At 39.6% G+C, this 26,037-nt stretch overlaps 1 protein-coding gene across 9 annotated transcripts in view; it reads left to right on the forward strand.

Annotated features, from left to right (window-relative positions):
- The window catches only part of CTNND2 (catenin delta 2), a 646,650-nt gene that overhangs the window by 398,432 nt on the left and 222,181 nt on the right, over positions 1 to 26,037 (forward strand). For all 9 annotated transcript variants that reach the window (XR_007888643.1, XM_051610842.1, XM_051610849.1 and 6 more), the window contains one exon: positions 11,923 to 12,175. Coding sequence is in view for 8 of the 9 variants with exons in the window: in XM_051610842.1 (XP_051466802.1) it covers positions 11,923 to 12,175 (253 nt within the window). In the remaining variant the exon portion in view is untranslated. The remainder of the gene's footprint in view (positions 1 to 11,922; positions 12,176 to 26,037) is intronic.

The raw sequence follows: 26,037 nt of genomic DNA on the forward strand, positions 1-26,037 counted from the left end.
TAGTTCAAACCCCTGCAATGAATAGGTTTGTCTTCAACTGGATAAGGTTGCTCAGAGTCCCGTCTATCCTGATCCTCAATGTTTCCAGGGATGAGGCATCTACTGTGTCTCATCACCCTCACAGTGAAGGATTCCTTCCTAATCTCTAATATAAATCTATCCTCTTTCAGGTTGAAACCCTTTGTCCTATCACTACACACCCTTGTAAAAAGTCCCTCCCCAGCTTTCCTGTAGGCCCCATTCAGGCACTGGAAGGGTGCTATAAGGTCTCCCCAGAGCCTTCTCTTCTCCAGCCTGAACAACCCCGAACCCCTCAACCTTTCTTCACAGGAGAGGTGCTCCAGCCCTCTGATCATTTTCGTGTCCTTTCTCTGTATCAACAGGTCCATGTCTTTCCTATGCTGAGGGCTTCAGAGTTGGACACAGCACTTCAGGGGAGGGTCTCACAGGAGTGGAGTAGAGGGGGAGAATCACCTTCCTTGACCTGCTGGCCATGCTTCTTTTGATGCAGCCCAAGACATGGTTGACTTTCTGGGCTATGAGAGCACATTGCTGGCTCATATCAAGCTTTTCATCCACTAGTAACCCCTAGTCGTTCTCCACAGGGCTGCTCTCAATCCCTTCTTCCCCCACCCTGTGTTGATACCAGGGGTTTCCCTGACCCAGGTACAGCATCTTACACTTGGTATTTAGTATTCAGATGATATCTAAAACAAGTATGAGAATGTGGGTGGTTTTTTTAATCTCTGCTTTGAGAGAGATCTTTTTGATAGTAATTTACAGTACTTTATAGCAAGCAGTCCATTGTTAAGCTGTTCTCCTTAGCCATTTCAAATTACTAAAGTTGTCTATGACTTAAAAATATTGCAAAAAAAACTTTAGAAAATTAACAAACTTGACTTCAGCTCTGGGAATCAGACTCTTGAGTTTGAGCCTTGCACAGCACTGGTGGTAGGTTCCACAGAGCTATTTATAATCCTAGTTGCCCAACAGCTACCTCATCCATTCTCAGGTTATGTTAGTATTGCTTCTCGGTACGGAGCTGGAATTCAGTTAATCAGATGTATCACTTGTAATTCCATAGTCTTCAGATTAGTGAGTAAAAGGAATTTTAAGCAGGCTAGAGGGGAAAAGAAAATTTCCTATGTACATGCAATTAGGTATTTTCAGATTCTTAGAGTGAGCATCAATGAGTTTTACATGGGTTTCAGAGCAGCATCTAGCTATTAGTTCCTGTATTAGAAGCACTACAATTAAAAAGGGAACCTTGGTTTCAAATATATTTTTCAATTTTTGGCTTTAAAGTTGTCACTTTAGGTGAAAAGGAGAAGCAACAGAAAAGTCAGCTTTGATTTGCTCCATTTGAATTAAACACTTTGTCCATTATACTGCTTCTCAAAGTTTTACTTAGTTTTTATTTGGTCCTAAACTACAATAGTTAGGTTATAAATACCAAATGTTGCTTCTTTCTGCTTAGGTTGTGGATTTTTTTTCTGTTCAGGGGACAGATTTGTTTGTTTTGGGTTTTTTTGTTTTGTCACAAGCTGCTGTGCTGTGCAGGGACATACTGTGATGCCACAGCTGCAGATTAATTGAGGATCATGCTGGTAAATCACACAGCATGGAGGTCTGGCTATAGGACATCATGTTTTCAGGGAAATTAAAAAGAAAAATAATTCCTTCCACTGCATCTCTATTAGTTTGGTAATGTTGTGATAATAGACCTGTATTCCTAACTGACATCCACTTGATAATACTGCTTTGGGAGAGAGAATTATAGGAAACAAGCAGGGAACAAATCTTCAGTACAAAGTAAATTGAGCACAAAATACCTTAGTGATCTGCATAGTGAATAACAAATCACCTCAAAGCAGTGCAGTCATAATCCCATTTCATTGGACATATCTGGGGTGTCTGGTATAGCTATGTCTGTGTTATATTCTTGTGTATGTGTTTTTAGATGATTCTTTTTCCAGGTATGGTGGCATCTCCTCTAAGAAAGAATATTTTATTATTATTATTTTTATATATATATAAAATTATTTTGTTTTCTTCCTTTTATAATTTTGTCAGGAATATAATGAAAGACATTGTTTTCAGCTTCAGTGGTATCCAGTGGTTGCTGTAAAGCTGTGGACAAGAGCTCACTGAGAGAGGGAGGGAAGCTGCAGGAAGTGAAAACTCTTCAGAACCATCTTTCTAATCTGTGGGCAATACCGCCCTTATTGTGAGAAGCATTTCTCCAGATAAGGTATTCGTAGTTTCAAAGTCTTGACTCCATGGTTGAGTTCTGTGGAGGAATAGTAACTATCTGAAGACAGACCAGCACCATTGCTCAGAATAGAAACCTTTTAAAATGGTCAGTGTCCAAAGCCTCCTTTCTCTTTCGCACGAACAGGGTACCTCCAGAGGCCTGTGGTTTGCCCTGTGTATTTTCTAATTCTTCTGTTCTCCTTTTTTAGTAGAAAGATGACTCGGAGCATGTCAGAATGCTTCTCAGATGTCCCTTGACTTTTTGTCACCTATTGGGGGAGAAGTGCGATCATAAAATCTCAGTCAGGGAAGCACACAGCCTGTAAATCTGATCTGCCACTATTGAGAAAATACAGTGTCTACTCTGTGCCAAACCCTGTCTGTGTATTTATCATCTATTTACTATACAGTTGTAGTTTCAGGTTAAAGCCTAGTCACGTTAGACTTCAGTGATGCAAGGCTGTGTCCATTTTCTTTCATTTACTTCAGCATTCTGTAGAAATACAAAGTGAAATACAATTTGTGAAATAAGAAGCAATTCAAACTCTTCTTAGGAGTCTCCTTGTAAATCTTTGCTGAACAAAACCATAATGCTGTACCTGAGGTAACTACTCAGTAATGTCTTCAACACAACTAATGCTTTTGTTAGAGGATCATTCTTTCTGCATCATTATATTTAAAGGCACTCTTGTAAAAATCATCGGTCTATTAGTTTTGTTTTTTCTTAACCCAAAGCGGTAATAATTTTTTTTTTATGTAAGACTGTCTACTTTTAGAGGTAGTTTCCTCCTCTATCATAATTTCAGCAGTTTACATGTATGGTTAGAATTTTTACGAGTACAGCAAGTATTCAAAAATGTCAGGTTTTACTGTAATGAGTCCAGGAACATTCAAACTATCATTTGCAGAAGTTAGGTTAATGTTTTAAGGTGTACATATCACATGGTCTGGCACTGGAATACAAATGTGGTTAAGTTAATAGTAAAGTAATTCTCTACTCCAGAGTGGAAGCTATTAATTGAAATAGCTGAAGCTCAGTAAGGTGTTTAAAAAATACCAGTTAGTAGCCATTTTATTATGTAGGATTATAGTGTACTAAATAGAGAAAAGTCAAAATATAAAGACATCCATGTGCTTGATGGCTGTAGCATGATGCAGTGCAGGCCGTTACTCTGTTATTGTCTCATAATATTCATACATTATTTAATAATAATAGTGAGTTTCATTCATGTGTTCTCTTTTATGCTGGCCAGCTGGACAGGAAGCTATTTAGCAGAGGGACTTTGAGAGAAGGTGAATTTGGCATAAAACCAGAAATTTAGTTGCAGTAGGCTAGTCTGTGTGGCTTTACTGAGATGGGGGTTTATAATGGTTACAGTCATTAAGTCTCGTGCATAATGTGAAATTACGTAGTACTACAAAGAGGAGGAAAGTTATATGTATGTCCTGTGTTACACCATTGCTCAGGGTTGAATTTTATCTCCAGTGAGGAAATGGACATGATGAATTAAGTGTCTTAAATTCTGAAAGGGCAGTTGTTTTTAAGGGCCTTAGGAGTTGTTACTTTCTCTGTTTAAATGCTCATGTAACAAATGAATTTAACTGCATGTTCTCCCCAGATTTAGAGATGCATCTCAGAGAGATGAGACAATCTGAGAAAAGTTCTTGGCATAGCACCTTTAGCAGACAAAGTTGGCATCTGATTATCACATTATGTGGACGCACCCTTCTCTTTTTCTGTACAGAGCAGCATCACTGAAATATGCTAGAAACTGAATCTGAGAATGAAAGTTGCATGTATTAGTAGAGGTTAGAATCTGGCAGATTTAAAATGCAGGCAGTTCCTGGAGGTGGAAAGGAGTGTTATATTTTTTTAATATCAGAAACTTGAAAAATATTTATTCTGCCCTCTTCTGTTGTAAAGAAGGAAGGAAGTAACTCCTGCATTAAGTCAGAGAGTTGGGAATCAGAACTAGTGGTATGTTTGTAATCATGTGGGGAATCCTAAAATCGGCATAAAACCTGGGTGACCCCTCAGACTACATGGATTTCAAAATGATGACTTAGCTATATATGCTTTGGAGATACAGGCTGTATTACCATGATGGGCACCCCCTAACTCTGGAACATGATGGTGAGGGATGACTGGAGGGAAGGTTATAGAATTTGAGAAGGTTGTGGGTGTGGCCATGTGAGGTTGGGCACAGCAGTGAAGCCTGAGGTCTCATCAAGCACAGCTGCAAATAAACTTTGATCACAACTCATTCATCTCAGCCACCAAATCTATTTAACTGAAATACAGACTTCTGAGATACAACCTCTGTTTCCATTGCTCCTCACTTCTACCTGTTTCTTCATTAAAATTTGTTTTAAAAGAGCAGAAATCATTATAGCTTACATTATTCATAAGGTACGTATTTGCTTCCATTGCTAGCCCTAATGGAACTAGGTGATTCCAGCTTGATACCAGCTGCTCACATATTTGAACCCTTAAAGAAAACAGTAGTAGTAAAGAAATGCCAAATCTGATTTGGTGATTAAGATGATTATTCCATATGCTAAAGGTTAGGCAATACCCCAATGGAACTGTTCAATAAAAGGTATGCATTTCAAACAAAAAAAACCAAGCATGAGAAGAAAAGCTCAGAAACTGAGGAAGCAGTGCTTTCTTCCTCCGATTCTTTCTGCATTATGGAAAAACATCAGTTTCTAAGCAAAGGAATGTTCAGCCTCGTAGCAATTAGTGTCAGATCTAAAGAACGCTCTTAGAAAATCACAGTGAAAGGCTGCATCAGTGCAGTAGCAACTTCAGTTCTTCAGTCTTCAAGACTGTCAGGTTTTGCATTGAAAGAGGATTTATTAACCACGACAATATGCTGAAAACGAGTGATGTTTCCTTGGTTTCTATGAAGCAAGCAATTGTTCTCCCATAGAACAGTTGCATGTAAATACAGCGACAGTCAGGAGATAATTTTGAGATTTTTGAAAGAATCAAATGAGTAAGAATTCATTATTTGGATGTACAATCACTTGGAGTATGTTTTTTATCTTCTTTAGGCTCAGTACTCTGCAGCTGCCAGTGTTGGGAATGAACCTGTTAACTGATTCAGAGATGTGCTGGGTATTTCTCATAGAAGTAAGAGCATAGTGGCTAACAGCTACCTCTGGTTTTGAAGAGGGGGGTGGGAGAGAGTGAACAACATAAATCTCCTGTGGTGCCATCTGGAACAGACAAAGATGTCGCTTTGATAAAAAGGCTTGCTGTTTACCATGTCATGAAAAACATCTGATAGTAAAGATATTACTGAATACATGGTTGCAACCGCATGTAGATGTGCTAATTACAAGAAGGTGTGACATTCAGGTATAGTCAGTACCTAAGGAAATTGTGACTAACTTGCTTGTGGGTGGAAAAAGCTGTTCAGTGTCTGTTTCGCTTGTTTGCTTGCATTTCCCCTAAAAAGTCGTATGTGATACAGCAGACAGATTGGCTGTGCCTGGTTATTGAAGGCACTGAGCTGAGCGTGGTGGAGCTGACTGGAGGGAAGAAGATGGTATCTCCCCTGAGAGACACAAAATACAAGTATCTGGGGAAAGTTGAAACCAGAAGAAAGAATTAGGGGGGGCAAAAGGCTAGCAGAGTCTTTGAAGCATAATTAGAAGTCCCTGAGAGAGGGAGAGGACATGGACGTAACAGAGGTAAAGAAGCTTTTCTAGTTGACTGCATGGAGTGCAATGCAATCCTGGAAGCCCTAAAAGGTTGACACATTTACAGCAAAGGCTGGCTGGATGGACAGGAGTCCATATGAAGATGCAAGGGAAGATTAGTTTACAGATTATTTTTATTTCTTGCTGGCTGATAATTTGGAAACAGGAGTTTTGACTGTAAGATAAGCAACTAAATGGGACAAAAGAAGGAGTTGGGAGAAGCGAGGAAGAAGAAAATAGAAAAGAGGAGATATAAAAAGTTGCAGTAGTTTTGACTGGTTTTTTCCTGTTTTGACTACAAGAAATTATGTAGCTAAATTCCCAAGCTACAATGGACTTTTGTGGTGTTGATAGTTGTGTAAGGTCCTGCAAGCCTTCTATCCTGAAATCCTTTAGCGGTTGGTTTTGTGTAGTTTCCGTGCTTAAAGTATAAAATTCTTTGTGCATGTGTACTTTTAACAGAGGATATGCTAATGCCTTCATAAAATCTTAACTACCTCAGAGGTAGTTGCTAATATCAACTATGAAGGTGGGGTTTTGTTTTTTTTCCCCACTCTTTCAGTAAATATTTTCAGATTCCCCAACCATAGTTTTCTGTAAGATTTAATGCTTACAATCTAGAAAAGTGCTGCTAAAACTAACTAGTAAGCAAATTCATTATTATATATGTATTATACATCTTGACCAGTGTTAAACTTGACTGCTTGTGCTTGTTACTTTTGTCTTGCTGATTTGCTCCTAATCTGATTATAATCTATTTTGCTGAACTTCTAGTGGAAAAAAAAAATAAAAAATAAAGTAAGCTGGTTCATGCTCTACAACACTCAGTGTTTAGAGAGAAAAAGAGTATCCCCCAAATGTGATTAATTCCGTTTCCCAATTGATATAGAATGCAACTGTGTTGTTTCTGTGGTATACTAGATGAGAAAAGTATCTGTTTTGTAAATATTCCTATGTATTTGCAACCAACAGAATGCATTTGTATAATTTATGAATTCATGGAAGGACGATGAACATACCATGCACTGAAGGGACATCTTACTGGGATCCAATTTTCAACTTTCAGATGAGAGTAAAAATCAACTGTAGGTGCAAATCAGTGATTAAAAAAAAAAAGTAACAAACAAACCCCTAAGAACTGTAAAATCTGTATGAAAGGCACAGGGAGAAGGTTAACACAGGACTCGAATGTCTAATGTAGAATAATAGGAGGAAATTTTTACAAAGTAATATCCAAAAGTCAAACAGCAGCATTAGCCAGCTAATTTTCAGCAAGAAGGTGTAACAAGTCTCATAAATGCGTTTATCCTTTCTGAAGGTCTGATCCTACATATATTAACTAGGCAAAATGCCCTCTGACTTTTAGAAAGTCTGAACTTTTTAGCAATTATTTTGTGGTCTCCCTGAGATACTTGGGTATGGTGCAACAGTGTTCTTGCTTTTAGAATTTTGTTGATTGTTTCTAGAGATTACATAGATTTGATAATAGGTGAGAAAATCTGAAAGTATAAGTTTAGTGTCTCATTATGAGCCTGTGAGCAGATTTACAGATAGCCCTACATTTTCAACATTAATATAAAATATGCTGTATCTTTTTCGATACTATGCAAAAGGCTGGCTTTTCTGCATACCATTTCTGCAGTCAAGAGAACCATAATCAGGGCATACATCAGGTCTTTGAAGGGTTTTTGCTGTAGTTAAGAGGGGCTTTTCATTGTCTTTGGCAAAGATTTGTAAGAATGTATTAAATGTTTGTGTGGTACCCCAGAGGCTCAGTTTTCTGGGGATGTGATTTTGGTGCTGCAGAAGTGAAAGGCTGAGATGATAGGATATTTTTTAAGGTATTAATGAGATAACAACTTAAAGCAAGATCTCGAAAGAAGTCTTTGTGAAAGATATACGCTCTCCATCATTTGTCACTGGTCCTGGCTGACCGGGGAGGTCCCAGATGACTGGAGATTGGCCAATGTGATACCCACCCACAAGAAGGGTCAGAAGGAGGATCCGAGCAACTATGGGCCTGTCAGCCTGACCTCAGTGCTTGGCAAGGTTATGGAGCAGATCATCCTGAGTGCCATCAAGCATTATGTACAAGACAACAAGGGGATCAGGCCCAGCCAACATGCGTTCAGGAAAGGAAGGTCCTGCCTGACCAATTTGATCTCCTTCTATGACTGGGTGACCTGCCTAGTGGATGAGGGAAAGGCTGTGGCTGTGGTCTACCTAGACTTCAGCAAAGCCTATGACACAGTCTCCCACAGTATCCTTCTGGAAAAGCTGGCAGCCCATGGCTCGGACAGCTGCTCCATTTGCTGGGTTGAAATCTGGCTGGATGACCAGCTGCAGAGATCTGGACAGGCTGGGTCGATGGGCTGAGCTAATGGCATGAAATTCAATGAGACCAAGTGCAGTGTCCTGCACTTTGGCCACAATAACCCCATGCAACACTACAGACTGGGGGAAGAGTGGCTAGAGAGCTGCCCAGCAGAGAGGGATCTGGAGGTGCTGATTGACAGCTGGCAGACATTATTAAAAATTATGCTTTTGTGGGTTGCATCTTAGGTAAAGCAACATACAGGAGAAAAAAGATTTTGAGACCTTTTGATCCTTTGATTTTAATCTTGACCACCTTGGTTTTGGGACTGTTGAAGACCAGAAGTAGGTCTAGTTTTGTGGACGACTTAACCTCCAAGCTTCTCTTTAAATCAGCAAGGCATCCACAAAACTAGCCCTGCTTTTTCACAGTTGGGTCATGACTTTTGCTTTTACCTTTAGGCAGGGACAGGGTAGGGACTGCCTACCTAGGGCAAAAACATGACTTAGCCATGATACTTCTTCAGCTAAGCCAGATCCCAGGAAGGCTGGGCTGGTCCTGGGACACAGGAAAGCAGTCCATTTCTCCAGAAACAGCACTTTTATTACAACTCCTTTCCTGCCTCTTTCTTCACTTGCTGGGGCGAATCCTGATCCTTGTCAAAATAGTATTGTGTGCTACCTGCACTGAGCTGCTTCTGATCAGTGTGTAGCTGGCTTAGATTTGAGAGAAGTCAAATGCAGAAGTTAGAGGGAAGGGCTATTTGTCTTCAGTTTAAAAATATGTAAAGAGGTTGCTTGAGCATCCTCAAATGTAGCTGGTACATGAATGTTTTTTGGTCTTTTCCAAGTGTGTGCCTTCTGGATGCCTTTGTACTTACTGAAGATTTAGTGTTGCTGGGTGAGGCAAATGGACTTCTGAATTATTTATTTAAATAAACATAATTACTATAGCTTTGCTTTTTCCATAGCTAAGTAGAAGGGAGATCTCAATAGACAGAAAGTTTTCCGTAGCCTAAAGAGCAACACCTCAGTCACTAAGCCTAGTTGGCAAAAAGATTTGTTTAAGCAGACAGAATGTATTGATAGGAGATGGCTTTGCTTCAGTTTTACATTAAAGTCTTTGTGTAAAAATATCTGCTAAAGCTTAACCTTTTTACAGTCCATGAAGGTGGCTGTAGTCAAGTTAGTGTAGAAATTATTCTGAAGTGTTAGTCCTTTGGGTTTGTTTTTTTTTTTCTTGTAATTGGTCTGGCTAACACTGGCTGAACAAGCTTATTTGTGAATGTTTAAGATTTGTGTCATTCTCATATTCTGACTATGGCGCTTCTGTGTTCATTGTGATAAAATTCAAAAGGAAGTAACAGTCTGCTAGGAAGATAATTTGAGAAATGAATCAGAGTGACTCAAAAAGCATGTAGGTGTTAGTGTGACAGCTAGTTACAGTTCATATAAATACCTATTTTACTAACAAGGCAAAGGAGTAAAATAGGAAAATTTTCCAAGTATTTAAAAACAAATAGAATTTCTGTTGAACTGTCTTGCAAAGAAGAGGAAGGGAAACCAGTGGAATATTTTGCAAAGCAATCTACACTATAATTAAGTTATTGGTTTTCAACGCAGCATTAGGATTGTGGGGTGTTTTGCAATTTCCCATATAGGTGTCAAAAGCCAGCAGTATTTCCTGCATAGTGAGAGTATGTTATGTTAGTATGTAATTACATTTTTGTATTTTCACTTCAAAATATTTTCAGTATTTTCTCTAACTTGTTTTTTTACTCTTTTTTTTATCACAAGGCACCAAATTTTGATTTTGAACTGTGTGTATTTTTTGTTCAAATGTGATGTTTTCCTTGTGTCTTCCTAACACTGAATTTAGCATGATTTCTGCATGGGATTTGCAGTATGCTAATACTGTTTGTGTATTTAACTGATACAGTTTTATTAAAAGGTCTCTATGTGTCTTATTATCTTCTTTCTTAAGCAGTTAAACAAAAGCAAAACCTTTAAAAATGTTGCTATATATGTAAGTTAACGTAATCATAGAATCATAAAATGGTTTGCAGTGGAAGGGACCTTAAAGATCATCTAGTTCCAACCCCCCTGCTGTGGGCAGGGACACCTCCCATCAGATCATGTTGCTCAGAGCCCCATCCAAACCTGGCCTTGGACAGTCCTACTGAAAGGACAATAGATGAATGGGTGATTTCACTTATCTATGTTAGTAACAGAGTTATAAGGTAATACTTCTTATTGTAAAATTACATACTTCAGAGCCAAAAGAAAAGGAAGAAAAGGCCATAAATTGATACAAATTTTCAGGTTTTGTTACTTTGACAAGTACTCAGACAAAACTGCTCTAATTGTATTTAAAGCTCACTGTATTTCATTTGCTGACACTTTGAGATAAAAAGCTTGAAGTCTCTTTCATGGACTTGATTAAAAATACTTATTTTCTCAAAATGTAAATGTGCATGCTAATGAGAAATTGGGAAGTCTGTGATTAAAACCTGTCTCTTGAATATGTGGTTTTGCCTACAGTTTTGCATAAGAATTTGACCCAGCTGAAAACAGTCCTGCACCTGGGCACGCTCCTGCTGGTGAAAGTATTCTTGTTGTCTTGGGAAATGGGAGCCACCATGAGTTCACATGCCACTTCAAACAGTCCAAATTTCCTTCTGAGCAGATCCAACATGTAATTTGTATTTGTTTCCAGGACAAAGATCATGTGGATATTTGTCATATGGCCTTTACACTCAGAATCCATTTTCCATTAACTGGACTTTGGTTGAAAAATATCGCGTGCTTAATAAGATTCATAAAACAGACTGGATCTTCAGTACATGGGCATGTAACTGAAAGATAATGGGCTACAAGAGAGATTAATAAGATTTTTGAGTTGCAAAAGCACTAAGTTGGTTTAAATCTATTGGTTAAGCTGCTCAAAACTTGTAATGCATTGATCTTGAGCTGTGGTGTGTGAGCACAGCCGTTGCTGGTGTGCATTAAGTCATCTCTGTGATCACCTTGTGCTTAGCTCTTTTTCAGACTCAGCAGCAGCAGACCCCTAAGTCTTCCTTAAGGTGAAACATGCAGAAGATTGGTTAATGAAGTGTACTCAGCAGCTCTCAGTAGCAGGTGTCTGGTTTTACCTGCTTTATGGTTACCAGGACTATAAATTTGGGATGGCCATGGCTTTCTGTTTCTTCTGCCGTAGAGCCATCCATCCCAGTTTGGAGTCTTGAGCCTGGTTTGACCCTCCTTCTGGTGGATCTGACTGACTTCCACCCCTGTAAGGTCCTAAAAAAGCCTTGCTCAGAGCTGGCTGTGAATCTTAGCTTTACTAGTTCAATGCTGCTTCTGTACTTTTTTGGTTTCAAGTTAGTGAAAATCACTTCTACAATCTGTTTAACTGGCTTAAGGTCTCATAGTCCAGAAGCGACATATTGTTTAGAAATTCATTTGATGGTTATTTACTTCAATGGTTTTGAAAATGACGTTGTTGTTTGTTTTTGTTTTCCTCATTCTTTTTGAACCCCTGTTTTATATGTGTGTGTTGTGTTATTTTTTTCCTCTGCCTAGACCTGGTTAACCATTTCTGTGAACAGGTCCTCAATTTTTTACTTTGTCCCTACTTTCCTGTCGTAGCCCCATCTTCCCCTGGTGTCGACTCCGTACCCTTACAGCGCACAGGCAGTCAACACGGCACACAGAACGCAACAGCGACCTTCCAGAGGGCCAGCTATGCAGCCGGCCCCGCCTCCAATTACGCAGATCCCTACCGACAGCTGCAGTATTGTCCTTCTGTTGAATCACCATACAGCAAATCTGGGCCAGCCATCCCACCTGAAGGGACCTTGGCTAGGTCACCTTCCATTGATAGCATTCAGAAAGATCCCAGGTGGGTGAAACCTTCATTGTCTACTAATTCTTGCTCATGCAGAGGTTTGTAATTGTGGTTTGCTTTTGTATGTTTAGGCTGTTGAATATAAAAGCACCTGAAAAAAGAGACCCGTGATTGTACATGGAAGATTGTGTTATGATCATAACAGTTTTGTCCTGCAGATTTACCTTGGAAGGCTCTCATGAGCTCTTCTGTGAAACAAAGCGATAGCTGTGGTCTTGAACGTGCCTGTTTAGCCTGCTTTCAGTAGTGCCATCCCTCAGAAGCGTACAAAAAATAATTTTCTCTGAAAAGGGGAGGAATGGTATAACTGTTTTGACTGTAACCATTGTGGACTGAATTTTCAAGTAGCTCCTTGGGCACAGGTTGTTGGTTTGTCTGAGATTAATATTTATAAAAGCTGTAGAAAAGGGTATTCTGGTATTGGACAAGGATACTGAGCAATATGGAAGCAAAGTGTAATCAGGCTAATGTTTCACACTGTCTGTCATGGGGTGTTCCATTGCCAGTACTTGGTAGCAGAGTGTGTGTACTACAGCTTTGCAGAAATGTTTGTTACTGTGTATCCTTTTTAAATATATAGCAAAACTTTTAATGTTGCTGAGAGGCATGACCATCTTCATATACCTAGGAAAGGTGCAAGGAGGAAGCTTTATAGCCATATATACCCCAAGCAGACAGATGAATTAGAGAGTGTGAGGTTTCTGGCAGTGATTTGACTTCTGTGATAACAGCGATGGAAATGCTAACTGTAATCCTCAATGCACTTGGTGATTTTGTTCAGTTTTCTGAAAAAAAACAAAAACAAAACTATCTCTTGGGTAGCTTAAGTTTATTTAAACTTGTTGCAGTTGTGGATTTATACAAGGTCTTTCTGTGGCAGATGGTGTGATTGATTGATTTACTATATATTTATTTTTGCTATGTGTAATTTAATGATAGACAAAGCCCAAATATTTGTCCCAACAAAAATGCTGGAAATATTTACACATCAATTTGAAAATACTTATTTTCCTGCATTAAAAACCAAATATTCACAACCTGATCTCTCATTTAGCGTTATAGTGGGTTTTTTCTGTCTCTCCAACACAACAGCCCCTAAGTTTTAAGGTCCATCAGAAGCAACACTACTCACAGCTACTTCAGTCATTGCAAAGTCTTACTTGGGAAAATGCCTGCCTTCAACCTTTTTTTTCCTTTTTTTTTTCTTTTAGCTCTTGATATTCATCTAGAAAATTTAAAAACTACAAGCTGAATTTCTCCCCTTCTTGCCCCTGTCCCAGAGTAAACATTGGTAGCCTGAGGGAAACAGCCCTTTTCTGAAAACTTGGTATTTTGATATATTTGTATTCTGGAATATAAAATCCCACGGAGGAAAAAGAACTTTTCTTTGTAATAGTCTCACGTTCAAACTTAAAGAAAATTACATTAGGAGTGCACTAAACCAGAGGAAAAATTACTGTAATCCATATGATATGTTCTTAGGAGAAGCATGTATTCCCTGTAGACAGTAAAGACATATTTACAGTATCTATGGAACCTAGACATAATATCTTTTTAAGAAAACATTATCACTATTCAGTTGCTCTGCTATCGCTTTGCAGCTGTTAGTCAGGTAATGTATAAGTTATGTCCTTGTAAAAGAAGATTTCATCTTGCAGATTTTTCATGTGCCTGCTTTTTAGTTCTTTCTCATCTTCTGAAACCATTTGTTCATTCATGAGTATTGATTTCTGTAGGTAAAATAGGAGTGAGCAGGCATACAGGTATAAATTGAACTGACAAACTCTTCAGAGGGGATCATTAAATATTTTTGCTAATTACTGTTAGATGGATTGGCACAAAATAACTTTTAAAAAAGAGGTTTGCATTACTATTTATCTCATTTGTTTGACCCATGGACTCTGTATGGTGTTTCTTAGTATTGCTATCCTTACTTGCTGGTTTGAATAATTCTTATCAACAAAAGTCAGAAGCAGACCTGATTATATTCACAGAATCACAGAATCATCATGGTTGGAAAGGACCTCTGAGATCAGAGTCTTAACCATCAACACAAAAAAAAACCCCGAAACAAACAAAAATACCCACACAACGCCAACACAACCGAAAAAAACAAACACACACACACACCCCACCAAAAAACACCCACAAAAAAAAACCCACAACCTTGGCCACTAGAGCATGCCCTGAAGTGCCACATCTGGACATTTCTTGAATACCTCCAAAGATAGTGACTTAGCCACCCCCCAGGCCTGTTCCAGTGCCTGGCCACTCTTTCAGTATAAAAGTTACAGGCTTTTGCTTAGTGTTTGCTAAATATCAGGCAGTTCAAGTTGAGAAACAGATATCCAGAAGAGAACATGCCCATCTAAAACTGAAGATTGTTTTCTGGAATCTTCCATTCGGACAGAATTTCCATCTTAAGTCCAAGAAAAATGGTTGGCAGGCAGTGATGTAGCTGACAATTTTTTCCATTGTTTTCACCATGTAGTTTGGATTACTAATACTCCAGTTTTATATATGTTCTGTGAGCTGACATTTGGCAAATGAAATTTTAGCTGAACATCTGTTCTGCATCATACAGCTGTCATAAAATGCAGTGTAATGTTCATTAACTTGAAGTTTAGGACAAAAGCTAGCCTAAAAAATATGAAGGTATTTATTATCAATTTCATGGTAGGGGATAATTTTTGATTCATGCAGATAGAGAGCTGATATGAGCTCATATAACAGATAGTAAAAACTATGCACGTCTATACTGATGGAAAGTCTGAGATTTTGTTATTTAAAAAGGAAATCAGGCCCTTATCACCTGTCAGAAATAAAACTTAAGTTCTGCCCACAGAAAATGGAGAAGTTGAGTATCAAAGATAAAAGAATGCTCTGTAGAATCAGTCTGTAAATTATGTTTACTTCATGTCAAAAAAAGGAAGAGATACAGACAGTAGAGCTGTGTTATTAACTGTTTCATGCGATAATATTTTATATTTAAAAGTGGCCTAGGGAAGGTAATAAAACAGTATTTATTATCTATTATCTAATTATTGTCTAACATTCTATGATTCTGTCTTGCTTTTGATTGCTACTGAACTGTGAATGAGAGTAGTCATGACTATTTTAAAGTGTCAGAAGTATGTGTTCATGTGATAGTTTGCAGCCTACTTTGATTTAAGAGAGATTAATCTGCCTCTTGGCACCAATAAATTATCTAAGGTTTGTCTGTTCCTAGACTTTATGGGAACTGAGGAGCCCTAGAAACAGAAATGCTGATATCCAGTTGTCAGTCTGTGTGCCTTCCAATTTTTACTCCAAAATACGAACCTGACACATGTATGCAAATGACTTAGTTGTTGAGTTTCCTGCCTATTAAGAAACCATGTACAGGTACCACTGCTGATAAATCACACTTGCTGCATAACAAATGAAAAATTGATAATTTTCACATCCTTCAGTTAAATACATACTGATAAAGTTTTGCAGTAATGGTGGTTTTGCTTCTTTATGGACTGTGTCTGGTTTGATGGGTTGAGTCAACATGTTTCCTTCATTGTTCTGTGACTTCTCTTCTTACCTGGTTTTGTTTACATGCATGTATACACTCATCACCTTCTCTTGTGAAGAAGCTGGCAAGAAGCTGAGTTGATGGTACAAGTTGTGTAGAGTACGCTCCATTAAGGCTATCAAAATGAATTCCAGAGTTCAAATGTCCACTTCTATATTGCATTGAATTATATTGCTCTACACTTAAAAACTTCCTTTATGGCATCCTCTTTCACTTATAATTTTCCTTTATGGCATCCTCTTTCCAAAGAGATGTGTTTCAGAACCTTCAGAACTGTTTATTCAGAAGAAATGGGGTAATTTGGTAAATGAAACTATAAAGGGCTCATTCTTCATTATAGACCAGACTGCAATAATGATTGGGGTCTTGTTTAGGAAAAAAAAAAATGAACAAAGGTAACACAAAAACCCCCCAAAACCAGTAGCAGAATAATCATGTTGCAACTTAACAAGAAAACAATGTTTTAAAAATCAGTCATCTTTGTGTAGTTCTTACTTTCAGGACTGTCTGAGTATAGGTCAATGTAGAAGCAGAACATTCCGTGCATTGGATGATTTAGCTCTGATACCCTGAGACTTTTCTGCTCTGTTCTCTTTCAGAGTCAGGTTTCCATTTCATTACCTCTGGTGGTCTTAATTTCCTTCTACGCAGAAGGTGGCGGTCCTGTCCACTTGTCTTCTAAACATTTACATTGGTTTTCTTTCCACTTGTGAAAGGAAATAAATTAGAACATTTTCTGTGGACTCTTAACTTTCAAAACTCATCTTGTATTATTATTTTGCGTTTTTTAAAAAATGCTCTATTTTCAAAATGTAAGCTGGAGAGCTTTCTTTTTTCCAGGGAAAAAGTGTTAAAAGTAAAATAAACTCTAGTTATGTTTGTGTGCTTCATATGAGATTAGCACACAGTGTTTGGAATGTGGCCTGCTAAAAGGTAAATGTTTCTGCAGGAGTCCTCACCATATATTTAATCTCACTTTGTTCCAAGGATTGTCTCAGTGTTAATAGTGTTGGTCTACTGTAAATCTGAATAGCAGCCAGACACTCAAACAGTGTAACGAGGTAAGAAAATAAGACTGTAAACCTGCAAGTGTGGGAGGTTGGACGTCTTGGTGGTAACATGTCTGGTAGATTCTTGGGGAAGAGATACCACCTTCAGAAAGAAACTTTTGTTCGGGTAGAGGGCCTTGCTGTGACTACAGTACAGCAGGTGGCAAGTGTGTGCAGCACTGCTGTGGTCAATTCTGAGACGTGGGCCTCGGTTTTCAGAATCCAGAAAGTTCGTGGTGGTGCTGATGGTTCTCTGGCATAACTCTCTGACCCGAGAGGTAGAAAATTGTAGTTCATATTTCTGGTCAGGATAAGACAGAACAGGGCTTGCAGATGTACCTCCCACCTTTAATATGACAATGTGTGATAAGCCAGTCTTTTAATTCAATAGTTTTAAAGAGTCCCTGTTACCCATAACTGAACTTAAGGGTAAAGAGGTAGATGATTCTTCAAAACTGGGGGGAGAGGGGGAGCCATGGGAAACATTCTCTTTGTGGATCTGACCATGTAAATGTTTGGCAATCTAGGCTCACCTCCAGAAGTAAACACTTTAACTTCCTAGGTTTCTGCTAAGAATTTCTTGCATCAAACTTACTTGGGCCAGGCTCCCCTTGTATTTATAGAACCAAGCAGATGGTGTTTTGTAATGATGAATTAAACTGTGTCTTCTATTCAGCAAGGATATACCTGGTTTAACTTCCCTACATCAGAATTGTACGGTCTCTGAGGCTTTACTGTATACTCCTCTGAGAATGTAAAATTGATGCTTAAAGAAAGTAAAAATGAAGAGCTTAAACAGCATAAAATACATCCAATTCAAGAATCACAAGTTTGGAGCAGATCACAATTCCTCATACAGATCCCTTCTACATAGCTGCCATGAATTTTTACTTAGTGCACAAAATAGTTTAGAGAAAACATAGCAGGTAGGAAACAGTAATCTGTTTCCCTGTCCTGCTGTAGCTAAATAAGGATGAAGCCTGCTTCCTTAAAATATGTGAGGCGGGAATGCATAGACTATCCTTAATCTTCTTGATTTGGGATTTCAGAAAACTGACTTAGATGAAACCTCGGCTGAAAAAGACTTTCCTAGAGAATGTTAACTTCTGGCTTAGGCAAGGCCACTTGATTTTGTTGCCATTCTTTCTTTAAAGAAATCTGATCCTATCATTAACAAACCTGCCCAACTATAATCACAGAACATCACGATTTCAATATATCACAGTAACACATACAGTGTTGGTCCATGTAGTTTGAATGATGAGTCTGTCCAGAAGTGCTTACAGTTCCTAAACTAGCAGCAGCAGTTTTATTTGGTTGGTTGTATGTGGTATAGAGGGAATAATTTTGGGAGAGATGTTGCCTTGTCTCTTGTTTTTATCTGAAAGTTTAGCTCTTAAGAGTCCTCTCCTTCCACCAGAAGGTAATTCCTTTTACTTTATGCTGGAGGGAGAGAATTGAAGTACACTTATGTGCTTGTCAATGATAATAATTCAGGAGCACAGTGGGAGGAGCCCCACGTAGTGTTGGTAAGTGCACATCTAACAGCTGGGGGGAGGTGAGATTGATGTCTCGTTTTTTGGTCTGCCACTTGAAGAACAGCAACAAAGCCCTTTCCACTGTTTCTTAATCTGATGCATATTTTAATGGCTTCATTCATCCAGGAGGAAGCAGCTGGACATCGTACCTCATCTTCATGCAGTCCATAGCTCATTTCTGGTTCTTGAACAGTATTAACTGAGCTTCTAATGGGGACTGTATGTCTCAATGCAGTTTCTGCCTTTGTTTGCCACACATTTTTCTCAGTACCCTGTGGCTCATTTGCAAACTTTGACAGATGCAAAATCTGCGTGGTGCATTTCTGTGATGACAGACTGCAAGAGCCAGAAGATGTTGTAAGTATATTTTCCAACCAAACATGAAAAACATGGAGCAGAACCATAGTTTCAGGTTTTGCTGGGCTCATGTAAGCTGTTACAATCCCCTGGCAAGATAAACCACATAAGAAGCTTCTCAGTAGTAGCTCTTGGACATCTCATCAGCCGATGGATAATAATGATCTTGCTGTTTACAGTGATGTTGAGAATAAGTTAATTAAGGTGCTTTGACATTCAAAGGATAATCTTGATCTTTCTTCCATGGGGAAGGTGATGGGGATGGGGGTCGAAGTGTGTTAGGTGGAGAAGATGAATGGGGAAAATTTTTGAAGAACCTTGCTGAAAATCAGGACACGAGGCCCCAGGTATTCTCAAAGCAACTAAAAATCGTCCTCAAAACTGAGACATAAATTTCTACGGAGAGGTTTTTAGTGTCTGAAGCTGGACCTCAGTGTGTATTGCACAAGTATTTTATAAACAGGAAACAAAATCCAGCTGATTTTGTAGCCATTGCACAAAAGGTGTCATTGAGAATGCAGAAGATTTCTGTAAGCAAATAACACCAAGAGTTCGCTAAAACAATGTTTCTAGTGTAGAGTTTAGCTAAAAATGATTATACTCTCTATAAATGAAGAGCCTGACTTAAAGAACCCTAGCTTTATGTAGGTTAAATACGGTAGATGGGAATAGACTGATCTCTGCCAGATCACTCAAGATCAGAGCCTGATGGGAAGTCCAGCCCCTAGCCTTTCTTTCTGTGGTGCATGATACTCCTCTGCTGATCTCCACCACCTTCACTGAGATCTTTCTCACCTGACTCCAGTGCCCTGCTCCAGGAGCTCAATAAGCAAGTGAGGCTCATAAGCACATCACAGTTCTTAGCAATAAGCCGAGTGGTTTCCTAGGAAGCAAAAGCCACCACTAATTCCATAGATATCCTACAACTATTGTTGCCAGGGAAACTCCTAGTCTCTAGGCTTCCTGTGACATATTTGTTCTTTTTGCTTCCTTTGTTGTTTGTTTTGTGGGTTTTTTAAGTTTGTTTATTTGGTATCTTTTAAGCTGCTGCAGCAACAGTGGGGTCATTTGCTGTTTAATAATTTGGGGCTCACATTTATTCTTAGGATGCAGTGAAGTTGGGGGATCTGGATAGCTGAAGATTCGGAGAGAAATGAAAGTATTTTCTTAGCGTGGAGGAGGACAGAGTGCTACCTTTAGGTTTCCTGAATATACCAAAGGTACAGATTTGGAGGAGAAAGGCACATGGGAAAATGAAGGGCTGTGCAAACTCCATTGCAAGGTAAAACAAAGTATTTACTTCAGGAAATGAGTGAAAGCTACACAAGTTTAAATAATAAAGTATTTTAATTTAGTTTTTTACTCTTTAAAAATAATTTGAAGTTAACTTGATAATTCTTTTGTTCTATACCAGGACATGATGTATTTGGTTCATATACTACAGATCAAAGAGGAGAGAGGAAGGATTGTTTGTGGTTTTTTTTTAACACTGTTTGATCACAGAATCATAGAATGGTTTGACTTGGAAGGCATCTTAAAGATCATCTAGTTCAAACGCCCCTGCCATGGGCAAGGACATCTTCAAGTTGCTCAAAGCCCCATCAAACCTGACCTTGAACAAGTCCAGGGAGGGGGCATCTACCCCCTCTCTGGGCAACCTGTGCCATTGTCTCACTCCCCTCATAATAAAGAATTCTTTGTAATGTCAAATGTAAATCTACCCTCATTCGGCTTAAAGCTGTTACCTGTTGTCCTATCGCTACAAGCCGTTGTAGAAAGCCCCTCCCCAGCTTTCCTGTAGGCCCCCTTCAGGTACTGGAAGGCTTCTCTATGGTCTCCATGGAGCCTTCTCCTCTCCAGGCTGAACAACCGCAACTGTCTCACTCTGTCTTCATAGCACAGGTTTTCCATCCCTCTGATCATCTTCATTGCCCTCCTCTGAACCCACTCCAACAGCTCCATGTACTTACATTGGGAGCTCCAGAACTGGTCACAGTAGTCCAGGTGTGGTCTCATGAGAGCGGAGTAGAGGGAGATAATCACCTCCCTTGACCTGCTGGCCACACTTTTTTTTTGATGCAGGCCAGGACAAGATTGGCTTTCTGGACCACAAGCACACATTTCAGGCTCATGTTGAGTCCTTTTCCAAGTCCTTCTCCTCATAGCTGTTCTCAGTCTGTTCTTAGCCCAGCCTGTATTTGTGCTTGGGATTACTCCAGCCCAGGTGTAGGACTTTGCACTTGGCCTTGTTGAATTTCATGCAGGTTGGACAGGCTCGTCTCTCAAGCCTATCAAGGTCACTCTGGATGGCTTCTCATCTCCTCCAACATGTTGATGAGACAACGCAACGTGGTGCCATTGGCAAGCTTGCTGAGGGTGAACTCAATCCCACCATCATGTTGCCAGGAAAGATGTTAAGTGCTGCCAGTCCGAATACTAATGCCCACTGAATGCAGCTCGTCACTGAACTCCAGTTGGACATTGAGCCATTGACCTCAACTCTTGGAGTGTAACCATCCACCCAGTTCTTTATCCACTGAATGGTCAATCCACCAAATCCATGTCTTTCCAATTTAGAGACAAACATGTTGTGTGGGACAGTGTCAAATGCTTTGCACAAGTCCAGGTAGGTGACATAAGTTGCTCTTCCAACTATAACCTCATTATAGAAGGCCACTGAATTTGTCAGGGATGGTTTGCCCTTAGTGAAGCCAAGTTGGCTGTCACAAATCCCTCCATATTTTCCATCTGTCTTAGCACGGTTTCCAGGAGGATTTCTTCCATGATCTTGCTGGGTATAGAAGTGAGGCTGACTGGCCTGTAGTTCCCTGGGCCCTCTGTCCTTTCTAAAAATGGGGCTTACGTTTCACCTTTTCCAGTCAGTAAGAACTTCATGGGACTGCCACAGCTTCTCAAATATGATAGATAGTGGCTTAGCAAATTAATCTGTTAGTTCCCTCAGGATTTGCAGGTGTATCTCATCAGGTTTTATGGACCTTCTGTGCACCTTCAGCTTCCACAGGTGATCTCAAACTTCATCCGCTGTTGTGGGTGATTCCTCATTCTCCCAGTCCCCCTGCCTTTGCCTTCTGTGACTTGGTCAGTGCAGCAACGACTGAGGGAAAAGCATTGAGTACCTCAGCCTTCTCCATATGCCAGGTAACCAAGTCTCTCTCTCTCTCTTCCAGAGAGGGCCCACAGTTTTCCTAGTCTTCCTTTTATCACCAACATACCTAAAGAAGCTTTTATTGTTGCCCTTGACATCTCTGACCAGATTTAATTCTATCAGGTCTTTAGCTTTCCTAATCTGATCCCTGACTCTTTGGACAATTTCTCTATATTTATGCTAGGGAAGTCTACCTGTCCTTGCTTCTACTTTCTGTAGGCTTCCCTTTTATGTTTGAGTTTCTCCAGGAGGTCCTTGTTCATCCACACAGGCCTCTTTGTGGTTTTGTCTCTTTGTTGGGATGCATTGCTCCTGAGCTTGGAGGAGGTGGTGCTTGAATACTCATCAGCATTCTTGAGCTCCTCTTCCTTCCAGGGCCTGATCCTATGGACTCTACCAAGCAAGTCCCAGAAGAGGCCAAAATTTGCTCTCCTGAAATCCAAGGTAGTGAGCCTGCTGTGCATCCTCCTTGCTGTGCTAAGGATGTTGAGCTCCAGCATCTCATGGTCAAGGCTGCCTGTGAGTTTCACATTCCGCACTAGCGTCTCAGTGTTGGTGAGAACAAGGTCTAGCATAGCACCTCTCTTTGTTGGCTCTTCTGTCACTTGGAAAAGGAAGTTATTCTCAACACATTCCAGGAACCTCCTGGATTGCTTATGCCCTGCTGTGTTTTCCCTCTAACAGATATCAAGGTGATTGAAGTCCCCAGTGAGGACCAGAGCTTGTGAATGTGATGCTATTTCTATCTGTCTATAAAGGGCCTTGATGCTGTTTCCTTCTCCATCTACCCGAATTTAAGCGTCTCTAATATAAAAACTTAGTTTTGAAGTTTTGCAGTGATAGCTTATAAGGCTAAAGAAATGTGATTTTGTGTCTGTTGGTGAGAGGAATGAATACTGACGGTACATGTGCCTTCCTTGCCTTCCTTACCTTCCCGTTAGGATTGTGTTGCATTTTTGTCTTACCTGCTCAGAGAAGCTGCACTGATCAGTCAGCCTCACTCGTTCCAGCTCTTGTAACTAGTTGAAAAGTGGTCCTTCTTCTTGACTCTGTCCAAGTCTTGGAAAGATTCAGAAACTAAATTTCCTCTAGCTGCTGTTAATGCAATTTCATTGTCCTTAAAATATTCAGGCTCGATAACTTCACTCAAACCACTACCAACTAACTCGGTGATTGCTGGTCTATAGTCTTGGCTATCTCCTTATGGAAACACCAATGTAATTTCTACCTGGGATTTCCATATGCCTACAAAATCAGCAAGGTTACACAACAGTTTTGCAGCATGACGCTCTCCTGGTTTTGACTTGTAGATGGTTGAAATTCAGAGTATTGTGTGACCTTCACTAATGAAACCATTTCTGGCAAATAACTGACCTTAAATCACCTGGGTCAGAACAATGATGAAGTATAAACAGAAAAGTCTTCTCTATTGTGTTTCTTTACATGTCTCAAAAAAAGAAGCAGGAAGGTGTTCTTAGGGGTGGATTCCGTTGTCCTAAGGCCCCAGATGGTGTCTAAGAAGTTAGGTATAATGTTCATGACCTGGGAATTTCTCATCAGCAGGGCACAGTCACAGGTGGAAAATTACCACAATATTTCTTCTCTGCCTCAAGGTGACATGGGGACAGCCTATGACCACAGTGCCTGTTGGCATGCTCATCGGAGGGGGACCTACCCATGGGGTGCTCTGTGTGGGGAAATGGTGCTGACTTGAGAGACCTGCTGATCCTCTGTCCCTTGTGTTAAGGGCAGAATTAATGACAGAGGGTTGCTATGTGTGCAGCCAGGGTTCACCAGATGTGGGTGGTGACTGGTTGGATGAGCCTCACTCACCAGCTGCTGGAACTGCTGCTGCATTGCCTAGAGGATCTGAGGGAGCCACAGCAGTGAAGTCTAGGAGATGCCTGCTAGGACTCCAGGAAGTGGATGAGCCTGGAGAAGCCTACAAATTTTTGTATTTCTTTAGACTTGATTCTTTCCTGTTGGCTCAGTTGCATCACTGCTATCCCCTTTCTCATTCAATACTTTGAGCTGTGTATGTCTGAAACGTGGGTGTGCAGTTAGTTACCTGCTTGTAGTGAGTCACCATGTCTGAGCATTCTCACAATGAGTATTTTGCTGTTTATGAAGTTTACTTTAATTGAAGACTTAAAATGTTTGAACTGTTATAGTCAGTTGTAATTCATCTCCCAGTGTTTCACAAACAGAAGTGGCCTTGGTTGTTTGGCAATGTGATGCTGTAATTGCTCAGGTGTTCATGTCAGCATACATAAGTTTATGGTCTCAAATGGCCTTAAGATGGATGGCAGTTGTTTTGTTGTTTTGTTTTTTTTCCCTGCATGAAGTTGGGTTCTGTGAGGAGTTACTCTCTTTATGCCTTTTTAATTTTTTGTATGGTTCTGTGATTCCTTCCATTAGCTTTTATTAATAAAATCTTGACATTTTTCTGCATCAGAGTAGTTGCCAAATATCTTGCAAAGCTCTGGCTGCACACAAAATTGGCACACAGAGGATCCTTTAGGTGTTATGTTAGATAGCTTTTTCAGGAAGTAGTGGGAAAAGGGGTTTGATTTCTCCCATGGCTTTACCATCCTAGCTGAGAATGGAGTTTGCCACAGGTAGCCAAATTGCAAAATCTCCATTTAGGCAAATCTTTTCCTCTGGTGTACATAGAAATTCTTTTAAATACATAAAATTATCTCTGTGGGATGAAATCTTCTATGCATAGTCTTCTCTTGTAAGTTCTTCTCTTTTCATTTGTCAGCAGTTATATTTTTAAAATGAAATTTTATCCTAAACTGTAAAGGTTTTATCTGCTGCTGCAACAGGATAACAGATCCTATCAGCCACTGCATTTTCTATGGCATGACTCCAGTAGCCATCTGTTACCTTTCTGCTTCTGCACAATTTACACACCAGAAAAAAAGAGAACAAAAAAAAAAGAAAAAAAACACCACAGCAACAAAACAAGCAAAAAAACACACAAATGATTTTCGAAAACCAACAGAGAAGTACCACATAAAAGCTTGCTTCTGAAGTATGTGAGATTACATACATTATTTCAGTAAAAATGTGGGTCTAGTTCTTAAGCCTGATGAGTGAAACTTTACAGCAGTTTGGTTATGCTGGAAGAGGAATGCCTTTGCACAGGGGGAACCTACAAAATGAAATTTCCTTGTGCTAGCAACAGCAAGCCTGCATACTTGGTGCACCTGAGACAGTCCTCCATTTCTCCATGGGTGGTTGTGTGTTTCTTAAAGGCAGTCAGAAGGGTGATGACACTATTCTTTTAATTACCTTAAAAGATGGTTACACTAAAGGTGTCTCCCAGGAGGAGAGACGAGTTTGAGAAAAGAGTGGGAAGTGTGTTCAAGTTCGGCTGCTTTGCTGGGTTATAACATCATTGGAACTTTTGTGCTGTTGACAAATGTGCACACATGACTGTTTCAAGATCTGATGCCTCAAAATGCACACTTAACACCTCTCCACCTTTTCCTTTCCAAGTATGAGTGCTCACTGATTCAGTTTTCAAGTCAGCCAGGTGCAAATACTTTTGTTGAGGAGCCTGTTTATCAGCTTCAATATGTCTAATCATACTGGTTGCATACATGGGTACAGTGAAACCAAGCCTACTAGATTCTAATCCCCAGGAAGTTTCTTTCTCAGTCAGATGTACCTTGTAATGATAAAGTGAACAGTTTCTCAGAGTAACTTTAAATATGAATTGCAGTTACATATTCATTGACATAAAGATTAGTCTGTTGCTGACCTTACATCTTCTTTCCTTTTGTTATTTAAAATAAAATTAGAATTTGTCTTGGACTTTGCTTTTTATTCATGTTAAACAGTACTTAGTTTCACTCAGTTACAGTAAAGTTTTAGTGTAATTTTTTTTTTTTAATTAACAGTAAGCATGTGATACAAGTCATCAGCTTCTGAACTGCTTTTCAGGAATTGATGATGAGGAGAAATCTGCATTATTATTTGTATTATTTATGTTGCCTCTGTAAGAATAGAATGAGTGGTGGAGAAAGGAGAGAACTGGTAGGTGACTGCTGAGACATGCAGAGTAGTGAAGGTAGCCCGTCACGCTTGTGTTGACAATTTTGGTGGAGCCTTGAAGGATAATGAAATACACAAAATAGTGTTCAGAAACATTTTAAAATATTTGTGAGCTTACTTCT

Source organism: Apus apus, chromosome 2 (assembly GCF_020740795.1).
Source record: "Apus apus isolate bApuApu2 chromosome 2, bApuApu2.pri.cur, whole genome shotgun sequence".
NCBI classification, from domain to species: Eukaryota; Metazoa; Chordata; class Aves; order Apodiformes; family Apodidae; genus Apus; species Apus apus.